General features: G+C 32.9%; 1 protein-coding gene across 2 annotated transcripts in view; it reads right to left on the bottom strand.

The window, feature by feature from the left end:
- Positions 1-19065, bottom strand: part of LOC148285095 (uncharacterized) — a 31996-nt gene continuing 12931 nt past the window's right edge. The window contains exon 4 of one of the 2 annotated variants that reach the window (XM_088230344.1): positions 1-513. In XM_088230344.1, the coding sequence (XP_088086470.1) occupies positions 260-513 (254 nt within the window). In that variant the 3' untranslated portion in view covers positions 1-259. Of the gene's footprint in view, positions 514-7556; positions 8470-19065 lie in introns of those variants that run through there. The other variant, XM_088230336.1, reaches the window with a different exon arrangement.

Here is a 19065-nt window from a genome sequence, read left to right as displayed (position 1 = left end):
TCCAAAGCCAAACTTCAGTTCATTATAAATCAAGAACAAAACACAGTCTTATATAGGAACGCACACATGTCTAGAAATTGGTGACAAGTGAAAAATTGACAATTGTTACAGTGACAAATGTTACACTTTACTTCCAGATCAGTAATATGTCACAGAAATTAATATTGTCTTATTGTTTCTTATAAAAATAATTTATAAAATCTGACAGCTTGCCAGAGAAAAGTTAGAATACAGTGAAGTACAGTTTTTTCTCTCTTATTTATGATGATTCCTGAAAATATCGCTGTAATCTGTTGTGATGGTTTGAGTGGTTGTGCGAGTACCTCTTCAACAAAAACTCGTCACATTTAGTTTCTATAATGGCCTTACATTTGACCTCCGTGTAGTAGTCGATACATCTCCAAACGGTACCCTTATTGCTGCTCGAATATTTTGTGTGAATGCAATTTTCGTGAACCAACTGTTTGTGTCCTTTTCTGCTTACAATAAATGAAAATGTTTCGGTGGCTCCTCCTAGTAAAAAGAATATACAAATATTGAGAAACGAACACATAAATTATTTCATATTTATATAGGGCTAACCCTTACCTTAGTGGGGCACGAGGAACAAATGCTCATCTATCTTTTTTTTAAATTAAAAGCCTATTTGCTCACTCAGTCAGACAAAGAAATGCATTGTTGTTCCAGAATCAAAACAAATATGTTATTATTGCATTGCATTATTTTTTTTAAGATAAAGAATTTTCGACAGTGCTTTTGTTCGACACTCTTGCCCCGAATTAGAATGATTTTTTTCTTTTTCTTGCTTGAATGATTGGGGGTACAAATTTAATTGACGGTTGCTCTATATAGTTATTTGTATTATAGGAAATAATATCTACATTATGACTAAATTAGGAGATAACTTTATATGTTTAAGGTAAATTACAAAAAAATATATCGGAATTCTTGACACAGAGCGTTTAATTTGAATTCACAAAAAAGTAAGAAACTCTTATACCCCACCTGCCCTCACTGTAGTTAATTAAATATAAGATTTCAGTCTGAAGACTGCATTTTCAATTTTTACAGGTATTTGTGTAGTTCGGATCTATCAATAGAAGCCAGTTGATATACCGGCGGCCTCCGTGGTGTAGTGGTCAAGACGCTAGACTCACGCACGGAAGGTTCCGGGTTCGATTCCCGGTGAGAACACAAAAATTAAAAATGTGATTTTTCTCAAGCCTGGGTGCTCTGTGATGTAATTCACCACTGTAATTAGGCCTCCTGGCCTGTTGTGGTGCAAAAAAAAAATGTAAATGTAAATGTAAAAAATGCATTCAAAATCTTAAGTTAAGGGCACTTGACACAAAATAAAATATTGATCAAGTCAATTAACCGGATTTCCCTCTGTTTAACAGGATTATTCAAATGATGTACTCAATTTTGCAAGCTTATATTTCAAACTGCGAAAAAGTAACAAAAATTATGTAATCTACATCTGTAATGCAACTTGCCCACCACATACCTCACATCACATCTGAGAACGTAAGTCTCTTTGGCGGTACCTAGTAATCTTGGGTTCTTTGTACATCTGTAATACAATAAACTTTACAATTTATGAATGTGCAATGTGACTTTATTTGGCTGTACGACAAATATCTAATCGGAAGCTGAACTTATTCCTACCCCGAAGAACATATTATGTTTCCTTTAGATCATCCAATTCGCTCAAATCGTTAAGACGTTGGTCTTTCAATTCGTCGTTGGACGAATGCTGTTTGACCATGACGAATGTCTAAATGAAGAAACATTCAAACCTCCTCTTTCAATTGCTATGTAGTTCATTCACGAACAACAAATTCCAGAAATATAGTGGTACGAATTGAGTCTATCATTTTGAATAATTCTATTTAGATTAGGAAGCTAGTTGACTTAAGCTAGGGTTTCCTAGGACTAGAGAGGGGTTTCCTAGAGAAACGGTGTTAAATGGTGTTGATAACACCGTTTTCCTAGGAAACCACTCTCTGGGCACCGTTACGACGGCTGTCCACCGCATCACCGTTCACTACGGCAGTTAAGATGCGGGCACCGCTGTCCTAGGAAACCCTAGCTTTAGCCAGCACATAGGTTGTATCTCCAAATTCAATATGCTATACTTTTGGCTGTAGATCAGGATAATATTTATGCAATAGGCTATAGTTAGTAAAAAAATATTATCATTTGTGTAATTCTGGTGTATCCAAGAACAGTTCACCAATTCCTCGAACAAGCGGGCCATAAAAAAGACCATAATATTCATTGTCTTTACACTTATCCTTACTTAATGATGCATATGGCAGAGCTGCAAGCTGTAGTACGCCTCTTCTCACTGCTAAAATTATGAACATATTTTTTTTTCTTTTTTCAACACACTTTATGCGGGGAAGGTAGTTCTACAAGCGCACTCAACTTGTGCTTATCGGCGGGAAAGGTAGAAATACTCGCTACACCGGCTCAACTTTAAAGGCGGGATAGGTAGGTCTACTCGGTAGGTATTATTTTGTTGGAATATTTTATGTCAAAGCTTCAAAATGCTCGAAATAACACACACACACATCCATAAAAATGAAGATAAGCTGTTTTTTTATGTATGTACACGAGTACTCTTGCACAACTCTTATGAGAAATATGAGAGCTTGTGCATAAGATAATTCGTTCAGTCAATGAGTTGATTAATAATATCCGTCTTCTTTTCACGCATTTTTATTTTATGATAGGTGAGAGAATGGTGACAATTTAAGATAGTATTTTTTATAATATGTTTTATTGTTTGTTTGTCATATAGACAAAAAATACCTATGTATTTTTTATGTCGTGTTATAAATATAGGTATTTTCTATTCTTATTTCTTATTAGCTTATCTTAAGCAGTGAATAATAAAAATGTATTCAAAATTTCATTAAAAAATAACTGATACTTAAGAAGATAAGAGTATTTTTTATAAATTTGGTAATCATTTAATTATTTGCAGATTTTTTCCAGCTGCGTTAAGCTGTTACGTTGTAGCGAAGCCCGCATAAAATGCGTGAAAATGAACACGTTTCAAAATAATTCACCAAAACCCATTTCATGCATTTAACAGAACAATAAACTGTACTTGATTAAGTTATTTTGAAATACTTAATTGTATAAATAATAAATAATACTGACGCTTTACCCTCAAGCAAATAAAACCACACAAATAATAATCAAACAGTAAAACTACAAAAATAAATACATCACTTCGAAATCAACACTTTTATTTACATATTTCAACATCGCTTGGTAGGTGCTTAAAAACTATCATAATATAAAAAGTAGTTTATAATTATTGTACAAAAGAAAAATACTATATCATCGCCAAAGAACTGACTAGTTTACAATAGATGATCAATATTATGTATGGGTGTGAATTGGTTAAATTAATTCAAAATTATGCAGTGTTCACAGATAACTTTTGGGAAGATTATAAACCATCTAAACTAATATTTATTTATTTAAACAGTTTATATACATATAAGGACGGGTATATTGCCTTAAGGCGATTTTTACCCTTACCCAAACTGCTTGATTTGAGAAAATATATGGCAAATATGAACCTATCGTAGGTATAATACAATTGTTTTAATTTTATTATAAAAGAAACATGTAGATATATTTTTATTTATAGAAATAGAAATTAATTTATGTAAAAATCAACAGTATACTATGAGGAGAAGAGGTAGTAAAAGTGGGAAGAAAAGAAGGAGAGGAAAGGAAAACTCAAATATTCAGAGTGACATTTCAATAGCGATTAAAATATTAGCTCTTAAAAGTAAAATAGGCTTCTTCGGCTGTCCTATAAAAACCCTTTGTGAATGGTGCTGTAATGTCGTGTTACATTAAGCAAAAGACGGAATATTCTGAAGTTCAGACATTTGAATAAATAACAGAGACATACTGTTTAATAATTGTTTTTGCAAAATTCATAAAAATAATTTTATAATTTAGGCCTGTTATAGCAAAATAAATATACTCTGGTCATTTAACTAGCATGTGCTCGCACGCACTGCCAACAACTGACTGATTTGAACGAATGAGAAAAACGCACACGACTAATGGTTTCCTTGTCTTAAAAAGAATAAGAGAGATATATCAAGTCTTGTATCCTATGTAGACTTTCGTGATACATCATAGCCACACAAGAGTCAATAAAGAAGGGACGTCTCTGACTTTCGTGGGTAAATTATTACACAATCAAGCAGCTAATACTGTGAAAGAGAAGGCAAAAAAATTAGAGCGATGAATGGGCACATGTTGTGTGAGGTCTGAAGAGCAAGATGTGATAAACTTTTTCATTACATATATTTTTAAATATAGTTTAAAAAATGCAAATAATTATTAAACTCATCCCAGGATGTACACATTTTTTTATTGTGTTCACAGGGGAAAAGAAAAATTACTGCATGTTATGATACATACATTGATTTTTTTTATTTTATAAAGGAATAACCTACCAATCCTCTATTTTAGAAGCTGTCCGCAGGTGGGAAAGAGATATGAAAGAAAGTTATGAAAAATATACCACACGGGAATCAAATACTTAAATTTCAGTAACATATTATCAAATTCAAACTAAAAAAATAGACCACAATTTGCGGGTAAACAGAATACACAGCTATCAAATTAGGGAATTACTTCACTAAGAATTGGCATGGAGAATTTAAACCAGACGAAGCTTTAATTTTAATGTCAGCATTCCTGACATTATGATAATAGGAACTTATTGGCATATGCTATATATATAATTTATTAATACAAAAATATTACAAAATTACGCATCATTTCACTGCATGGTTCAAAATCAAATTATGTATCTTCAGTTTTTGTACAAAATTTATTTACTGCGTGTCAGCATAACTTATATATAGAAATAAATAATGTAACTCTGTTATGAAACTGTTCAAATTAATATGTCAACGGGAAACAGTTTTAGGAACTACTATATAAAATTACGATTGCGTTGTATTTGCAATGAAATAAGCTGCAGCATTAAATAATACAACAGTATTCGATAAATTAATAAGAAAATTACGAATAATAGAATTAACATTTGACTCAATTTATCAGAATGATTTTTAAAAATCCTGACAAAAACCGGTTTCTTATTTTATTAATATACATAACCCAGAATATGAAAACAAATGCAAAGGTAAATTAATATAAATCTAATGGTATTACTACTTTTGAGAAAAAAAAATATCATGGTATATTTTTTTTATATGCAAAGTGTCAGGGTAAGAGTAACAACACTAAAAGCATAAAATTGCTTCTCAAAATTAAATAAGTTTTTATAAAATGTGTATCAGAACAAAGAGATGAGAGTTGAAGCATACAGTTAATTTTTAAATTATTATGGAAAAAAATAAGGAACAAAATTAAAATAAATCCATCAAAATATATATAGTCGAACTTGGTTATTACGAGGAAGACGGAATCAACTGAATTTGCTTGTTATATAAGCATTCTTCGTTATACCAGAAAAATGTTTTTTTAAATCCAATCGCCATTGCATATTGTCACAATTGAAAATTATAATAAATGCTTACAAACATACCACTTTCTAAATTTCAAATACCAATAAATAAACATTTGTATTTTTTCACAATGTTGACACTGTGGATAGTGATTTGGCGCCACATTCTATTCTACAAATAATTGCCACTTTTTTGCAAATCGAAACACTTCCGCTTGTTAGTAGTCATGTTTACGAGTCAAGGGTTAGGTTTTAATTTATCTGACATCACCCACTAGTAATGTTCATTATGCATTGACCGCAGCACATAAAAAAAAGAAAAACATTGTAAAAACCCGAGTATTTCATTCATAAACCACAAAAAAGTTGTAAATTGTAATATGGTGCCGAGCCTGTACCTAAAATTCACAAAGCTTGGATTTTTTACACGCAATTTTAACCATATGTGGAATACCTTGTGAATGTTGTCAGCGAAAATACCGATTAGACACTTAGACACTTACATAGTGTCATAAACGTAAACCGATCCCAACGCCCAGCGGCATCGGTACTAAAATAGTGATCCATTTGGTTTTTATTTTGAAAATTATGTTTTTAAACGATTGAAGAGTTTTCGCTCCACTGTTGACAATATTTTTGTACAGTATGTCCGAGAAGCCCGTTATAAAACTGAATAAATGTTTGGAGAAAACTACAAACTTAAATGTCAACTAATGTTTCCTTATAAGTTCCGAGATCTCGCTATTCCTGTGATTATTATAACCAAGTTCGATTATACTTATTACCTAGTAACATTAATCCATCACAATATCCCGGTTAGGTACACAACAAGCAGTAAAATTAGATATACAATGCAATCAAAGTTAGAAATAAGATAAAAAAATATTCTTCTGAAATTTTAAATTGACAATATTACTTGACGAATCTTTGGTTCTCATTCTACAATGAAGATTTTTCATTGATCACTAAAAAGCACATTTTTTTCAAAATAAGAGTACATAATATTTCTGAAAAACCAGAAATTATCACATGCTGAATAAAATATAATAATTCACAGTTAGTTTTTACTACAACTGTAGTATTATTTTAGACACATCAAATCAGCCCTAAGGTTAAGATTTATATAAGTCAGAACTAGGAATTAAAAAAGCAAATAATTACAAAAATTAAAAGATTTGGCTAACTTTGGAGCTTGACAACTCTAAATTATTATTGTTTTAATTTTAAGCGAGCAGCTTAAAGCTGATATGCTTAAATCTAATTTAACTAAAGTTAGTTGATGATGTATTTTAACTTATCCAAAACAAATCTAGCCCACGTTTTGAGTTATTCAGACTACACATTGAGACCAACTCTTGCGGTAGCTTATTCCAACCATCAACAACCCTATTGCACAACAAATGCTTCCATGGGTTTAAATTGAATCTAGTTTTCTACAGTTTGAGTCTGTGACCTTGAAGATGAGAACCTTGTTTTAGTTTGAATAGGAAATCAAAATGTGGGCCTATCAAGTATTTTATGTCTGTATCAAGTCAGCCCTCTTTCAGGCTCGGCGACAGCTTTGCGACGTCTTTGGACTCTTTCAAAGCAAGTTGAAGTCCTTAACAAAATAGGATTTACGTATCTGAATCGCGTATTTGAGAGTTGGTCTTATATAAAATTTGTGTATTTTCAGTAGCATATGTGTTGTTATATACATGAGAAAGCTTTTTAAATTAAGTAGATAATTGAATAACTGTTTTTGTTGTGTTATTTTAAATCATCTGTTATTGCTATTCCGGGGTATTTTTGTTGTTTCACAGCTTTTAAACCTACACCATTAAAATTTAACTTTATTTACAAAACAACAAAATATCTGTTCATCACAGTAACAGCGTAATTAAAGGATTTTCTCCATCACACACAATGGCATTTTCCTAAGCAGTAACACATTTCGTCATGATCGTAGAACTTTTTGAAGAAAAAATTTTTTGACACTATCTCACGACTAGATAAGTAGAAAAGTATCTCCTTTGATACTTGGGTTAATTATGTATATATATTTTTTTCAAACCTGGATTATATAAAAGAAAGTCAGCGTCACATTTTTCAAACATAAGTCATTCTACGATCACGACGATTTGATCAAAACAAAAGTCTTGAAATTGTGATGTCGCACGCAGAGTAATTTAAAAATCATAAAAAATAGTGCTAATAATACGATACATAAAAACATTTTTTAAATTTTTTGACTTAGTTTGATAATCTATCGTCGGCCTCGTGGTGTAATGGTCAGCGAATTTGCCTACCATGCAAGAGGTCTCAGGTCCGATTCCCTACATGGTTGATGTGAAATATTTATTTAAAAGGGTGATTTTACACTTAAAATATTTCACAGTCCCTGGACTGGTACCTGAAGCGTGAGACTGATCATCTTATCTTCATGTAACAAAATATATCAAAATACGCTGCAATTGGTGTGCCAATGCAGTGCCCTATGCACCATTAGGCGGAAAGGGAAAGATGATGATGATGATTGATAGTCTATAAAAAAATAAAATCAGAACTTTCACATTTTGATAAACTCTATAGGGAGATAAATCCTGTATTTGTCCACAAACATTTGGACATACTCAAATATTGTGGATTAAAACATAAAATTCGAGGTCATCACTTGTCGTTCATTTCATAAACACTATTTTTCACTATCTTATCAAAACAATGTTCATGATTATGGGTGTGGTTTACTCCATATATCAAAGCACCAACTGTTTCTACAGTGGCCGGACAACGGTTCAGGGAGAAGTATTGCACACAGCGCCACGATGTCTTCCCGTTACTCGTAGAATGTTTTGTATACACAAAGTTCATGTACACAAGTTGCTTGTGGCCTTTTCTGCTGTAGATGTACTGATATCTAACGGGGAGATGGCCCGACGAAGAAGATCTCTGTTCCACGACGAGAGACATCGCACCTAATAGAGAAATTGTATGAACTATGTACACATAACAGCTTTAAATGTTGATTTACAATGAGGAAGTTTACCATAATCACAAATTTCATTTAAAAAATGTGTTCATGGACAGAATTAGGATACGTCTACAAGAAAACTTCTCTGAAATAAATTAGATCGCTGACCAGAAAGGCTCGTTTGAAAAATTTCAACAAAAGGCTGGCGAACGGCGTCGTCACATGTAAAACAGAGCGCAAATATAATATTAAACTTCCTCAATGTAGGCGTTAGTAAAAATTATCAATATTTCAAATTCAATATTGATTAACAAAATGATTTCTGATTGACAAAAAAATATATGTATAATTAGTTTTTGATGGAAAGACGGGTTAAACTAAGACCTTAAAATTAATTTACTCCTATTATTTCAATAAAATCTATAATAACATTCAGAAAGCTCAAAATTAATACATAAGAATTCATAAAAAGTGATTTTATGAAGAAAAGGGTGATTTCTTCTTCTAGTTCCTTGCCGAGTCCCCCCGACGTTGGTGATAACTACAGCAAAAGCATATGTATCTGTCCTGCGCTAATTTTACAATTAATGATTTCTAATTTGATAAAAAAAGATACGTCTGCTCTTCGAATGGTGGTCGTAACGAATTGAAATGCATTTTAAAATAACTTTATTAGAATTATATTAAAATAATCATTTTTTAAAAGAATCCGATCTGCAACGTAATTAAAGACTTAGTTCTAAAAACATCAAATGTCCAAAACGATATTATTGGATTTTATCATTCTGTCTATGAGTCCATACAATCTTTCTTTCCAAATATTTCCAATAAAATCATATGCAAGTACCTCAAATTCACTGTTAAAAAAACTATATTTTTGTAAAAGCAGCAATAAGGAAGATCAGTGCTATGGGAAATTGGATATAATTAATTTTTTTCTTACATGCGGTAAAAATTAAAGCATATTATAGGGCAGTTTCTCAAAAACGTATGAAAAAATTAATAAAAATAAATCGCTCTGAACTACGTCCCAAGTACTTAAGAATCAACCAACAAGTGTTTTGATAGATTTACCAGTTTAAGGGAAGCCAACTCACCAATCAGCAGAACTCTCAGACTAGAATTGTGACACAGGCGGTGTAATTTCAAAATTACAAAAATAATAGCGCTGATAACAAAATTTTTTTTTTGCTTGATAGTCATTAACATATAAAAAAAATATATAAAAACCACTGAACTCATTTGCCACATCAATTTGTTTAAAAACAGAAAACATCCCTTAAATAGCATTTCTACCACTATTCAGAGCCACTATCACTCATTATTTGACAGTTCAAAAGGTGTTCAGGATAGTCTGTTAAATATTTATGTTTTTAGCAACGTTTACTGAATATTTTTACAAATCTAAATATGAAGAGTTCATCCACTGTACAAATTTCTGAAAAACCGCTGTTTTTATTTTAAAAATTCATACTATTATAATATCTTCAGCACTAAAATCACTAAGGTCCAAATATTATCTAGCACATATCACTGACATTTTATTTAATATTTCAATATAAATATAATATTCATAAAATGTTCATGTTCTATGCAGTGCACTTAAAGTAAATCTATGATTTTATTTCATTAAAAGATATATAAACCATAGTTAGACCATGGTATTCAGCTTAAACACTCTGTTAGTTTGTGACATTTGAGCTTTTAGAACGAGGTATTCAATTTAAAGATAGGTCAATAAGTGTTTTTTGAAATATGTACCATTGAAAGCAATATTTTAGTGAAAACAGAAATAGCTGCTCTATTCTTCTATGTAATATGGCATGTTGATTTTTAACTTTTTTTGCTATCTCCTGTAAATTGAAGCTTAGTTATTTAGAAAAATAGTATATTATGTGTTAATATTGTTATAATAAAACAGATAAATATATACGTGTTATACATTCCAATTATTGATACAAATTGACCAACAGAAACTTTTAACTGTCAATATAGAGGTGTCCCAAAATTCACGCAAGTAATTTTGATAGAGAACACATGTTTTAAATTTAAAATTGTATATTTTTTATTGATTCACAAAGCATACAATACAGGGGTACGTATTTTTTATTAAGTATTTCATTGTAAAAATCTTTGGTTATAATGTATTCCTCACTGAGAAATCCCATGCCGAAAATATACATATTCCATATGGAATAGCATAACAGATGAATGGCCTCTGTGGCTTTGCTGGCACATATGGACTCTTGTCGATATTTTCCATGACAGTTTTGCATAAATGTGGCAAAATTTTGTTGGTACAGCACTCAATTTCCTCCTTCAAGGTGTGGGTGGTCGAGTGCTCTTTGACATAAACCTTAAACTAAGAAAAAAGTCCAACGGCCTTAAACAGCATTACCTGGGGGGCCAATTCTGATCACCAAAACAGGAAATTACACGACCACGAAGTGAGTGATCCAGTAATTGAATTGCTTCTCTGGATGTATGGCATGTGGCACTGTCTTGTTGAAACCACATGTCGTCCACATCCATATTTTACATTTTAGGCACAAAAAATTGGATTATCATGTCGCGATAGCGAGCACCATGAACTGTTATTGCCTGACCAGCTGCATTTTCGAAGAAGAATGGTCCGGTGATGTCTCCAGCCCAAAATCATTTGTTTCTCAACTTGTGGATTTTCTGAGAACCCCAAATGTGACAATTTTGATGATCAACGGAGCCATCAAGATGAAAATGAGCCTTATCACCGAAAATGATTTAGTTAAAAAAATCAGCATCCACTTGTTGCTCCGTAATCCATTCAACGAACTCTCTTCACTATGCGTGGTCAGTCGGCTCGAGTTCTTGCGTCAATGAGTAAGCATGAAGATGCAAATCTTTCGTGAGATTATGTTGAACTTCTCGAAATGCCCAATTCTTGACCATGGTGCCAAATTAATGTTCCGACATTTACGAACTGCTTCGACGTTTTGTGTTGAATAGGTTGTTCAGAATGCAAATTCAATGTATTAATCAATAGTTTTTGCTGACTTTTTAAAATTAATCTCTTCTTAGTTGATGAAGTTAAATCACTATTCCGACCGTTTTTTTCTACGAAAATTGCGAACTGCAGCCGTCAAACCAAAAAGTCTTTTGACTTGGTGGGTAATTAAAAATGCTCCTGTTAAATATGTATTGTTAAATAAGCGCTGTTCTGCAGTAATGAAACTAAAACCTTCATTATTTTTTTAATATTGCTTAAATGTGAAAATGCGCTGTTCTCCATTTTTAATAACCCTGAACTGTTTTTTACGTAAAATTCAAATTTTGAGTGAATTTTGGGACACTCTATATAGCTAAAAATGTTAATAAAGTAGTGAAATATTTACATACCTGAAATGCAAGATAAAAACTTTTACTTTGAAGATCAGGTCAGAGGTGTAATTGAAAAAAATATTTATACAAAAATGTAAAAATTTTATTTGCACATCATAAATAAAGACAAAATTGTCATTGTGTTTAATATACACAATATTATATTGTTTATTTTATATAATTCAAAGAGATGAGGATATATATATATACCTTTTAGGTAAAGAGAGTACATATAAATTATTTCAAGAAAAAATAGCCTCAAAATTTGTTCAAAATGGTTATAGAAAAATATCAAAGTTTTTTTCTAAGGGCACGTACATACCTCACATCCTCTTCATTCATCATTATCTTTCATCATCAGCGTAATATCAAAATAAAATTGAGAAATAACAAGTGCAAAAGACAGTAAAAATGAAATGAAAAGGTTACTGATATTTACTTGACCACTATCATATTCAATGGTGATGTAAAAATACATTACTGGCATATAAAATATACACTTTTGTTAAACAAAAGATATGATGTGTTCCGTGCCCCTATAATTTAAAAACTTATTAGATATTTTTGTCAAACATATCGTCAGTGATACTGTAATACCGCGTAACTATCAACGTGGAAGGTCAGTGCTACGGGAAATTGGATATAAAAATGTTTTCTTACATGCAGTAAAAATTAAAGCATTTAATTTTAAGGCGAAGTTTCTCAAAAATGTACGATAAAATTAATAAAAATACAATTTGATAAAAAAATAACTGCTTTAAAATATCATAGGTTCTGTTCAACGGCTGTTTACAATAGCCAATCAACTATGCGTGTTTTCATACATATGGGGTTTTCTTTTTAAATGTCAGCTCAACTCACCGACAATTTGTGACATCGTGGACGGAGTAATTACAAAACTTTAAAAAATCAAAGCAATGATAATACGATACATAAAATTTTTTTTGGCTTTATTCGATAGTCTGTTAACAATTTTTTTTAAAATTTAAAACCACTGAACTTCCTAATTAATTTTTTTGTCAGGGGAACCTAAAAAGCGTTCTGTTAATACATATATGACTAACAATTTTTATTAACCAAAAATACTGCTGGAGTATCATAAAAACTATCATAAATTATAGTAAAAATATCAATAATTTTAAACTAACAGCTCTTAGTCCCTGTAGTGAATTTATTGCAGTAAAATATTTTCTTTAAAGACAGGTTATGCGGTATTGCAGGCGACGATAAGTATATTGGGGTACAAAAAGAGAACTACAAACAAATTTTTAAAAACATTTTTTTTCCAATTCTTCAGAGATCAAAAGAAAGAAGCACTATAATTTCAAACACATACAAGGATGTAAAAATCAGTGGTATAAGTAAGCACAGTGTAAAAGTATTAATATGATAAAGAAAACGGTCACAATCCCAAATAATTTTTAACTAGGCAGATAAAATATTTTAAATAGTTCATAATTCTACAAAATCACGAAGACATGGCAAAAATTAATAAGTTCATTATATATTTAATTAATTTGATTTTTCTTTCTTTTTTTATAAAATTTATTCTAACAGATATAGTACTCTCTCAGTAATCCGCCACTCGATTATCTTATAACTACTATAATCTGATGTTATTTTTGCTTTCAAATCGAAAAGAAAATTATAAATTTAAAAATATTTTTTATGCTACCAATAAATAGTAGAAAATATTTTTTACTCGACAGTATTTCATAGACCCTTATTAATTTAAAATTGTAAAAAAAAGGTGACATTTCCCTTTTGTCAGACTGCAGCTAATACACTCAAATCCTCACACAAATTCCTCAAAAAAACTATTTTTACTAAACACCTGTTTAAAATTTGACAATATTTTGAATGTATGTACTATAATTAGTTGTTTTAACTAATGGGAAGCTTGCCTGGTTTTTAGGGTGGCGGATTACTGAGAGAAAACTATATTTTTTTAAATTTATGGCAATCGATAGCAAGAATTAAACTGAATTATAATAATTGTTTAGAATCACAAGTGTATATAAAATAAGAACTCGCAATACAACTTAAATTTGTTTCAATAGTGTGTAAGATTGGGTAGTGTAGCAAAAATTAAAAGAAACGAAAGCGTAGAAGCTTCGCTGTTTTATAGATAAAAATCATTAGTACCAACTTTATTCCACTGATTTAAACACTCTCGCATCAAAAGTAAAATAATATTTGGTATTTTTGACCGAAAATCAAAAATAAAAGCTATAATAATATTTAAGAAATGTCATGCATTTCAGTACATAATAAAAACTTACATTAAAAAAAATGATCACGCACACGCAAAAAAATAAGCAATATAAAATAATAAAGATATAGTTGTAGGATTAGAACAGTGAATAGGATAAAACGAAAACATTTCTTATTAAACTTCTTTATTAGACTTGATTCATACAATCACTTTTAAGATTTCAACTGGGTCTCCGCACAACGCCGCTCGTACATTGACTGGCGTCTCGCATCCGCTTCCGCCCGGTGTTGCCAGAATTCCCACAACTCGGTCATCCTGCAAGTCATCCGCCTCGGATGAATCATCATCGGTGTCGTCCACTCTCCAAGGCTTCATCAGGTCTGCTGACGCCGTCGTCTCCCGTGAGCCTTCAGTTCCACCAACTCTTAGCAGGTTATATCTGTCTTTCCCACATACTTTGGTGACCTTGTATGGTCCAAAGAACTTAGCACAGAGCTTTAGACCAGGTCCATATTGACTTCGCTTCACTGCAACTAAATCATCAACAGCATACTTGTTACTAGCTTTCCTTTTCTTATTAAATTCGCGCCGGTTCTCTCTTTGTACTTTTTCGATTTCCTGCCTTGCAGATTCACGCACTTCTTCCCGCTCACTCATAAATTGTTCCAGAAGCTCAGTGCTGATTATTTCTTCAATCTTGAAGTCCTCCTGACTCCTTTGCTTTTTACCTACCAATACTTCAAATGGTGTGCGACCAATACTTCTTTGGAATGTGTTGTTTAAAAACTGCTGTGTCCTACTGGTAAATTTGTACCACTTAGTGGGGTCATCTATGCTAAGCTTTGATATGACAGCAATGATAATCTGGTGCATGCGTTCTACTTGCCCATTCGCACGTGGTTGTCCAGTTGTTATGTTGATAAGCTCAATATTTTGTATCTCACAGTATTCTTTAAATTCCGTGGACGTGAATGCAGCACCTCTGTCTGTTATAATTCTTCTGGAATTCCCGAACGTCTGTTGCTGCAGGTTCAGGGCATTTAAAACTTCTGTAGTATTTGTAGTCTTTGTGCTATAGATCCACACAAACTTAGTAAAAGCATCTACTAATGGCCACGATCATGGTACATTCTTATTAATTCAGTCTGCATAGTTTTTGGAACTACTATAAGCTTATAGCCTCCTTGTTCCCTGTAGACTACTCCTCCATCTAAGGTGTAGTCTTCGTGTCTCTTCCCAAGAGTGAGTAACTCTCGTATGGCATTTAAATACTCATCGTTGGATTGGGCCCTTCTCAATCGCGCTATTAGTTCGTTTTCAAGAATAAAGCAATCAACAGGGTGTCGGCTTAGTGAATCAGCGTGTCTTAGTCTCTCGCCAGCTCGATGTTCCACGACGTAATCATACTCTTCAAGCAGTAGTGCCCACCTGGCGACTCGTGGTGCGAGATCCTTCTTCTTCAGGGTAAGGACAAAGGCCTTACAGTCTGTCACAATCTTGAAGCTCAGTCCCAATAGGTAAACTCTGAATTTCTTTAAAGCATTTATAATCGCAAGTACCTCTAGTTCATAGCTGGGATATTTTCGTTCTGCATCTGTTGTCTTCTTACTCATATAATATACGGGATGCATCTTATTATCGTACGGATCCTTTTGAAGTAAAACTGCACCGTATCCCTCGCAGCTTGCATCTGTGTGTAGTTCAGTTGGTAAATGAGGATCATAGATCTTTAAAACGGGGTCATTTGACAAAATCTTCTTCAACATCTCAAAGGCCGTCTTTTCCTCGATTTCGAATATGAATTCATTTTCCTTCTTCAGTAGATTCGTCAGTGGTTTTGCTATTTTAGAATAGTTATGTATAAACTTCCGAAAGTATCCTGTCAGCCCTAAGTAAGACTGGACATCTTTTAAGGTTTTCGGTATTGGATACCTAGTCACAGCGTTGGTCTTTAATCTACTCGGTCTAATTTCATTCTCTTGGATCTCATGTCCGAGATACTCTACGGACCTCATCAGTATTCTGCACTTCTTCCAATTAATTATTAGTCCATACTCATTCATTCTATTCAGGACTAGTTCCAATCTTTGTAGGCCTTCTTCTTCATCGTTGGAAGGAACAATTAGGTCATCTAGGTAAGTAAGGACAATTCCACTCAGCATCATATCTCTAAACACAGCATTGATGAAAGTTTGAAAAACAGCTGGTCCGTTGGATAAACCAAAAGGGGTTTTCAAGAACTCAAATTGTCCATTTGGTATGATAAACGAAGTGTATTTGATGGAATTATCTTCTACTGGTACATGGAAAAATGCATTTTTCAAATCAAGCGTAGTGAAAACTTTGGCATTTCGTAGTTTGTCTATTTGATCATCTATCAGCGGGATTGGAAATCTTTCTTTGATCGTCTTCTTGTTAAGTCTCCTGTAGTCTATGCACAGACGCATCTCCCCACTTTTCTTTTTTGACAACACTACTGGACTCGCGAAGTCGGATCTGCTTGGGCGAATAATCCCATCGTTGAGCCATTCCGCTACTTGGTTATTTACAACTTCTAGTTCCCGAGGGGATAAACGTCGGGGTGGCTGGTAAATGGGTGCCTCATCTTCCAAAGCAATTCTCATCTTAATATTTGTTTCTTTAACTCTAGGCAACTCCCTAGAATAATTGAAGGCCATTGTGTTTATTCTCTCTCGGTAAATCTCGTCTCCTAACTCTACATGATCGTAGTTATCTTTTGTTTCGATTAAGTATAAACTCTTTACTTGTTCATCTACAGTATTCTCTGTGACTTCAACTCCTCCAACACGCACCATCATGTCGACGTTCTGTAAAATAGCCCTGCCAAGGAGGACTGTCATGGGAAGCACTGCGTCATGTACTATATGAAAGGTAGTTGGGAACTCACAATCATCTATCTTCATCATCGTCTCGAAATGTCCAACTGTGGTCACCTTTTTTTCTGCTATTCCTCGGAGCTCTAAGGGATCGTCGATTAGATTAACCTGGTCCATCTTCAATAACTGCGAAATTGTCATCAAATTTAAATCACTACCAGTGTCTATGAATGCTTTTGCTGATTTCCCTCCTAACATTACTGTTTTGTAGAGCGGAGATTCTGATTCTTGGACGGTTACTTTCAGTGTGGTCTTGGAGGTATTTACTCTTAAATTAGAACATTTGGACGCAATGTGCCCAAAGTCGTTACATTTAAAACACCTCGTTCCCTTATCTTTAAATTTACATTCTCCAGACCTGTGGCCAATCCCTCCGCAGTTAAAACACCTGTCTTTCGATACTTTAGGATAACTTTCTTTTAATTGATTTTTAAAGGTCTCACCCTTTGACCTTTGCTTTATCGATATTTTGGAATATATATCGAGTTTACATTTAAATTCTTTCAGACTTGTTACACCATATAGAATGGATTTGTTTATTTCCGAATCAGATATGCCGTCGATAACGTATTCCATTAAAGATTCATCATCTATGTTTCCGCGATTGCTTATCTCCCTCATTTGATAAAAATAATGGATGCAACTTTGGTCGCGTAGTTTCATTGTCGTTGCTAGTAGGCGATGAATGGCGGCTGGATTAACTTTTTTCCCAAACTCTTCTTGTAGGCCCTTTTTCAACTCGTACCATGATTTAAATGACTCCGATTTAACGAAAAGCTGAGCCGTTCCTCGTAATAATTTTTTCGTATAAATAAATTTCTCCACGCTGTTCCAATTCGCCAAATTCGCAGCATCTTCGAAATCTTCAAAAAACTTGTCGACGCAGGAGTTGTCTTCGCCGCTAAATACAGTCAGGGCATCTTCAATGTCCTTAAATGTGAATTTTGCCGTTTCTCCATCCGCCTTGTCGATTTTCGGAGGCATGTTGCGCGCTGTCACAGAGTCGAAAACGATTCAAAATTTACAAAATGTCGCTTCACGGTTATGTCAAAATCGGCACGAAATGTTTTTAGATATAATATAAATCTATGTTTGCAGTTTACACAATTGTTCTCGGAATCACTCGATTCGTAATTTCACTTGAATATGAATTGCAAATCGCAACGGCTATTTTAAAAATGGCGTCTTTTTTTCTTCTCGTAACTCGCTATTTCCGATTTTAATTCACTTTATGAATCGCAAATCGCAACGGCTATTTTAAAAATGGCGTCTTTTTTCTTCTCGAAACTTCTTCGTAACTCGCTATTTCCGATTTAATTCACTTTTTTTCGTATCCCGGACGAGCCCCCAAGTTGTAGGATTAGAACAGTGAATAGGATAAAACGAAAACATTTCTTATTAAACTTCTTTATTAGACTTGATTCATACAATCACTTTTAAGATTTCAACTGGGTCTCCGCACAACGCCGCTCGTACATTGACTGGCGTCTCGCATCCGCTTCCGCCCGGTGTTGCCAGAATTCCCACATACATGTGTAAGATTGCTTTCAACAAATTGCTTTTGTTGCATTATAAGTAATAATTTCCCTCATTTTCACATTGGCTGAGAATTTCAAGATTCTTAAAAAACAGGACATGTACATAATTCACAAGTGTATACAAAATTCATAATATCAAAATTTATTAATCTCAATAATGTTTTTCGTCATAAGTTTAAATATTAATTAATGCTAATGTAAAAAAAATCACACTTTACTGACTAAAACACTAGAAAATACATACATATTTACTTATAATATGGAGAAATCTCAAATACAACCGAAAATTTTACTATGTATTAAATATGTAAAAGAATAAATGATAATGTATTATTGTTACAATGAAGGAGCAATGACATCTGCAATTGTCCCCGGAAAACGGGAAAAAGCTGAGATTATTTTATTTGTGTGTATTAGATAAGCCTCATCTATTAAAAAGTTCCAGGGATTTATTAGAATATTTGTAAATACACCTTTATTAATCTAGATCAAGCCCATGCAAACTTTTCAAATGAAGGGCAGCGCCGGGAATTGAAAACGAACAACGGGCCGCAAGGAAAATAATATTTATAGTCATAAAACGGAATTTCAAT

Source organism: Micrasema longulum, unplaced genomic scaffold (assembly GCF_059751315.1).
Source record: "Micrasema longulum isolate JH-2025_06_02 unplaced genomic scaffold, ASM5975131v1 h1tg000060l, whole genome shotgun sequence".
Classification (NCBI taxonomy): Eukaryota; Metazoa; Arthropoda; class Insecta; order Trichoptera; family Brachycentridae; genus Micrasema; species Micrasema longulum.
This window is presented reverse-complemented; position numbering and strand designations above follow the sequence as displayed.